The sequence below is a fragment of the Mastomys coucha genome, unplaced genomic scaffold (assembly GCF_008632895.1).
Source record: "Mastomys coucha isolate ucsf_1 unplaced genomic scaffold, UCSF_Mcou_1 pScaffold6, whole genome shotgun sequence".
Lineage (NCBI taxonomy): Eukaryota > Metazoa > Chordata > Mammalia > Rodentia > Muridae > Mastomys > Mastomys coucha.
The window spans coordinates 56,809,846-56,816,354 of record NW_022196912.1 but is presented as its reverse complement, the minus strand read 5'-3'; the positions used below and the strand labels follow the sequence as shown (position 1 = coordinate 56,816,354).

The window sequence follows — 6,509 nt, the reverse complement described above, 5'->3', positions numbered from 1 at the left end:
CAACAATGCACATGTGACACACATTGCTCCCCCTTCCTTGAGAACTGTACATCTCATGCTATACTAGAGCAGTTGCTGCCTTTGCTACCACAAATTGCCAAGCCTGCCATTCACACAATGGCTGTGATTGTTGAACAAAAGGCTGCAAGCAAGGCAGAGAAAACTGCAGCATCTTAGGTTATGTAGGCATCACCGTCACTGAGATAGAAGGGAGAGTCGTCTGTATCAGCTACTCCAGGAATGTGGAAAAAGAGGCAGAAAGAATGTAAGAGCTAGGGAATGGGAGACGTCGGGGGCACTTGTGGTATGGAATACTGACTCTCAGTTGGGATACATGAGCGCTGACTCTTGAACTCACAGCCGTTGTCATTCACTTACCAAAGATATCTACAAGATTGAGCCTGTCAACAAGGTGCCATGGAAGGAGGAGGGATTCTTGTGGCCCCCATGCCTCCCAGAAAATTTAAAAGCAAATAAAGGGTGATAGGGACGGGGATAAGACATTTTGTTCAATAATATAGCTATTGGCAACAGACACATGCTCCAGTAATCAAATTCCACCCACTTCTGTAAACAATCCCAATGGAAAGTCAGTGGGTTACACACAAAAGAACATGAAAGTTGAATATGAACAATTGGTGAAGAGTGGTTAGGAGGAAGCAGAAGAAAAAGACAGAGAAAGTGGGGAAATGAACATGACTGGAACATACTGATGTGTTATAATGAAACCATTATTGTGTAAATGTAAAATTTAGAAACAGACAAAACTTAAAAAAAGAAAGAAAGAAAGAAACTTGTTAAAAGATGAAAAAAAAATTAGGGACAGAATAGTAAGAGCTCAAATATAGCTTTTAAAGCCATTCCTTTTAAAACAAACAAATATGTAATAAAAAAAAAAAACAGGACTTCACAAAAATGGTTGATTCTCTCTCACTGAGCAGAGAAGAACAGAAGCAGCGTGTACTAACTTAGATTTATTATTCCAGTAAAAAAAGGAAATTTTCAAGAAGTAATACTTGTCACAAGCATTCAAAATTATAAGCCACTAGGAAAGGGTGTCGATAAACAATTTCAAGTAAGAACAACATACTCACGAGAGTGGGATGTTGAGGCTACCTGGTTAGTGTAGCAGAGGTGCTGACGGTGCTCTGTGCAGTCGGCCTCACATAAATGCATTATCCCTTGTCCTAAGGGCAAAACACATGATCTCTAAAACTCTCCTCAAGACTGTGCAGTAATGATAGGGGAGAATTTAAAGAGGAGGAAGAAGGGAGGGAGGAAGAGGGAAAGAGAGAGAACAAGAACTGTATTTTTCAGGTATACTGATATTGCAAAAGGTGACAAAGAAGGATTAAGAATTGTTACAGATTAAAGGCTAAGAGAGAAACAGGATGATCAAATAAAACAGAATAATGCCACACATCAGTGGTGCTCATCCCAAGGGTCATGACCCCTGTGGCAATACTCTAGCTCCAAAAACTATTTATATTACGATTCATAACAGTAGCAAGATTGCAGTTATAAAGTAACAACAAAAATAATTTTAGGGTTAGGGGATCACCACGAAATTAGGAACTGTATAGACAGGTTGCAGCATTAGGAAAGCTTACACTACAAAAAAACCCAAATATTATGAAGTACACATTGAGTACACTGACAAATTCAAGCACGGATGCTAAGTTACATAACATTTTATCACCATGGAATTCACTGATGTTGGAAACTGTACTGCAGTTATGTAAAAATATTCTTTACACTTAGGAAATCACAACTGAATGTTTAGAGTGATATGAAAGCAATATTATCTGTAATTCTCAAAAGATTCTGAGAAAAGAATACCTGTGTATGCATAAATTCTCTACATAGATCCACTCTGTTTATTCATCATTTTCTCAGTTTATATATGCAAATATATATTTAGTATATATAAAATATACACAAATATAGAGAGGGGGAAGAAAGAGGTCCTAGTTTCCCTAGTTTTCAGAGTTTATAGGTATTCTGAATGCCATCCTTACAACTCTAAAGCTGAATTTATCTCAAAATACAAAGTTGAAAAGAATTAGATGGTGATAAACACAGTCTCTCCCCTGTGAGCGAAGCAGAGGACCACATGGGGAGACACACCCAGATAATGTGAGTCACTGACAATGTTCTCAGACTCATGATGATTTCCCTTTGAGTCTGCATTGTGACAACATATATACTGAGCATATTGTAGCAAGTGTAAATAAAAAACTACAGTAGGAAAGAGAATAAAGGAAAAATCAATTCTGTGTAAATTGCTATCATAACTGTGTTAAAAGTATAGCAATTTGAAAAGCTCTCAAATGCAAGCACAATGGAGCAGAGCCTAGAATTTCTGGAGTGATAATTGCCAGTTCACTTTGATTCTGCTAAAATAAATGCATAATGTAGTTTAAGAGCAGGCTATTCAGCACTTTGTCATCTTTCTTCATCAATTTCATAATAATTTTCCTCCTCAACAGAAGAGTTTTCTTTTTCAAATTCAAAAGCACATGGTTAACAAGAGTTAATACAATTAATTATACTCACTAAGTACCAGTAAACATTCTAATAGTCTTGAGGTTTTTTTTTTTAACTCTTATGTCAGAAGGGTTACATAAAAAAAAAAAAAAAAAAAAAAAAAAAAAAAACCAACAACATATTTTGTTAAGCTTTTTTACCTAACTTATGAAGGTCCGAATATGTTTGGGCCCCAAAGATTCATGTGTTTAAATGCTTAGACATAGGAATGGCACTATGAGGAGATGTGGCCTTGTTGGAGTAGGTGTAACCTTGTTGGAGGAAGTGCATCACTGTGTAGGTAGGCTTTGAGGTCTCCTATGCTCAGGCTCCATCCAGTGTAGAATCAGAGCCTCCTCCTAGCTGCCTGCAAAACAGTCCCCTCTGGTTGCCTTCACATCGAGATGTAGGACTCTCAGCTCCTTCTCCAGCACCATGTCTTCCTGCACGCTGCCATGCTTCCTGCCATGGTGATAGTAGACTAAACCTCTGGGACTCTAAGCCAGCCCCAATTAAATGTTTGCATTTATAAGAGTTGCCTTGGTCATGGTGTCTCTTCACAGCAATGGAAACCCTAAGACACCTCTCTCAATCTAAGATCTGACCATAAAGGCTTCTTGAACTGAAAATAAAGTTTAAAACCAGGTACTGCTTTAAATCCAGTCCCTTAGGTCATCAGATGAGCAACAAATTAGAGCTATGGTTGCCATTTGGTATAAAAATCAAAGGGGAAAAAAAAGCTATCCTAAAAAAAAGTCACCTGTTGTCTTGTTCCTTTATCATTTTAACCATTCATGAAGAATGAAGTACTGCTGAGAAATTAAAATGCAACCAGAGACAGGGGAATAAAAAGAAAAAGTTAAAATGTTTTCTATCTACAAGCATACAAATATTGCATACTTTAAAGACCCAGGGAAGGCTACTGCTCTAGTTCCAGCCTGTTGCTGTGATCAACCACTCTGACCAAAGCAACAAAAGGAAGGAAAGGGCTTATTTGAGGTTATGCTTCCAGGTCACAGAGTTCATCAACCATAGGCAAACAATCTTCACTGGTCAGTCTCTGGCTTGCTGCATAGATCAGCCATGGCTATTTTTTAATACAGCCCAGGACCACTGGCTGAGAGATGGTACTATCTACAGTAGACATGGCCTTCCCATATCAGTTAATAATCAGGGCAATGCCCCACAGACATGCTCACAAGCCAATCTAATCTAAGCAATTCTTCAGCTGAGGTTTCCTCTTTACAGGTAACTCTAGGTTATGTCAAGTGACAATAAAAAACTAACCAGGACAATTGTGTAAATTAGCTGGTCCTTTGCATATAAAAATATATTTATCTGGCATAAGATCATTGCAGGATGGACTAAAAAGAGAAATAACCACAGCACCTCACTGTCTAGCTCATCTTGCACAATAGTTCCACTCTCATTATTTTTCTCATTATATCATCTAGGTGGAAGTATGAACCAGTGTTTTCCAATTATGGAAATAAGGCTGTGTGAAGGCTGCTTAGAACCTCTAGAAAGCCCTGAGCTAGCTCACTCTGGTAGCTGTTAGATTAGCATGTGATCTAAGCCCAGCACAGCAGACACAATTCCTTAGGACATGGTGTATCAGGGAGTATCCACACATAGCAAACTCAGGATCAGCCTGGAGCTATTTGTGTGTGTGTGTGTGTGTGTGTGTGTGTGTGTGTGTGTGTGAGAGAGAGAGAGAGAGTGTGTGTGTGTGTGTGTGTATTCATGCATGCTCAGCTTAACCAGTCCTCCCTGCTAGCTGGTTCTCACTTGTACTAAGCACAGCTCTGTAGTATCTGTCCAATCTTAAGAACTTTCTTCATCCCACATAAATGAAGGAATCCCTCTCCTACTTCTAAACCGACTATTGCTTTGCTGGAAATGGATATAATAAGAAGTGTGTAGAGTGAAATATACAGAGTGGCCTGGGCGTGATGGTATACATCTTTAACCCAGCACTCAGAAGGTAGCAGCAAATGGATCTCTGTGGAATCAAGGCTAGCCTGGTCTACATAACAACTTCCAGATAGGTCAAGGCAAAGCAGAGAGAGACCTGTCTTTTAAAAACATAAAATGACACAAGACAATAAGATTATATAGTTGCAGTGACTTCCACTCTTTATCATTTGTTTGGTATATTTGAAAAGATAATAACTGATGTGTTTTAAAGATCTAAAATCTTGTCCTGTCTAGCCTTCACATAATCTAGCTTAAAAATCTGAAGTATAAATTTACTCTAGTGTGTTCTTATCTCCTCCTCTCTCTGTCTCTCTCTATATATCACTCTCTTCTCTTCCTCTTTTCTTTCTCCTCTTCCCTCCTACCTTTCTCCCTCCTTTCCTGTATCTCTCCTTAACAGAAGATGAGATAATTTGAGCAGCAAAGTGTTTTTTAATTCATAAGATGTTATTTTTTATAGAAGATATCATTAGTCCAATAATTGAATGATTAAACCAATAATATAGACCTTTTTCAAATTGTCACTACATGCCTGACCACTGGATAGAGTACTCTTTAAGATATCTAGAGATATCTTTAGGTATCCTAGTTTACATACAAATACAAATTCTAATATGGCAAATAAACAGAAATAAAGCCTTTCAGACTGCTACCCTACTAGAATGATACAGCACATCTCACAAGGATGAGCTATGAGAAATAAATTGGTTTGAAATATTGCACATCAAGTATCATTTCATTTATAAGATCCACTGGCAAAGCAATACATCTGCTAAAGGCTTTAATGCTTTGTAATACCCCAAAGTTCTTCTGAAATGTGTTTCCCTCATGTTTTTAAATGCATAAAATACTAGCTTTATGTAAAGTCTCAAGTAAAAATGAGTAAATAATTCCTTCTAAAAATTTGTTGGTTATTTAATAGACATGTTTTGCTACATGTGCAAAAAAATTGACTAGTGTACTCTCTAAAAATACATTCATAAGAGTACTGGGATTTCAACTGTACTTTCTGAGAAATACATTCATAAGAGTACGCGGGTTTCAACTGTCTGACAAGATCTAAAATTACTAGCATCAAGTCAGTCAGAGGATGTTAAATTAGCATTAGCCATTGACTAGTGAGAATGAAAAACCAGTGGGTGGTCACAGCATAAGGTCAGAAGGAACTTCAGTATGGAAACCAGGACATCTACAGGAAAGTGTCACTAGTAATTCATTAAAAATTTAAAAGTGGAGCTGTTCTCAAAAAGCCACTTACACCAAGTAGACTCACATCATAAGTACATCTCCAAGAATGGTGATTATTTAATATTACCATTTATCAAGCCCTAACCATATTTGAAAGGCTCTGGGATTTTGCTCCCTTTGTAGAAGTTTTATCTCCTAGACCCAAGTTTGAATATACTATTAGTGACTACACCCTCAAAGCCATTCAAATTCACAGTGAATTCCATCTACCACAAAAGTCATTATGCTGAAGTCTTAGACAGCAAAGAATAATATGAATTGGTCGCTGGTCTTAAGCACTTACAGCCATGAAAACTGACTCAATATAATGTGATACGTGCTAGAAAAGAACTGTGTCTGGTTCTGGCTAGAAGGGAAGCAAATAGTTGTGTTCAGAAGCAGAGGAGCTGCCACAGAGAAAAGATGATATATTAAACCTTTGTGACGGCATCGAAATATGAAGACTAACACTCATTTACAAAACAGGCTTCATAGCCAGATGTGTGTTCCAGGTCAATTCCCAGGGGTTACATAGAACTTAGCAAGTTGTTTGGAAGCCACAATCTAGTCCTACTTCTGCAATCCTACTTCCACAAGCAATCCTGCTTCTACGATTCCTTCTGCCATTACTAACCCACATGAAGCAACAGTCAGACTCTTTGAAGGGTATTAGGAATTATACATCTTATGCCTTAATTTTCCCTCTGATTCTTTTTTTTTTATTAGATATTTTCTTTATTTACATGTAAATTTCTCCCTTCCCAGTTTCCCCTTTAAAA

At 37.6% G+C, this 6,509-nt stretch overlaps 1 protein-coding gene across 8 annotated transcripts in view; it reads right to left on the bottom strand.

Annotated features, from left to right (window-relative positions):
* Immp2l (inner mitochondrial membrane peptidase subunit 2) overlaps positions 1–6,509 on the bottom strand; it is an 884,186-nt gene that overhangs the window by 709,884 nt on the left and 167,793 nt on the right. The window contains exon 5 of one of the 8 annotated variants that reach the window (XM_031357242.1): positions 11–1,187. The exons of the other annotated variants lie outside the window; for them this stretch is intronic. Coding sequence (XP_031213102.1) covers positions 1,163–1,187 — 25 coding nt within the window. The 3' untranslated portion in view covers positions 11–1,162. Of the gene's footprint in view, positions 1–10; positions 1,188–6,509 lie in introns of those variants that run through there. 8 annotated transcript variants of the gene reach the window in all.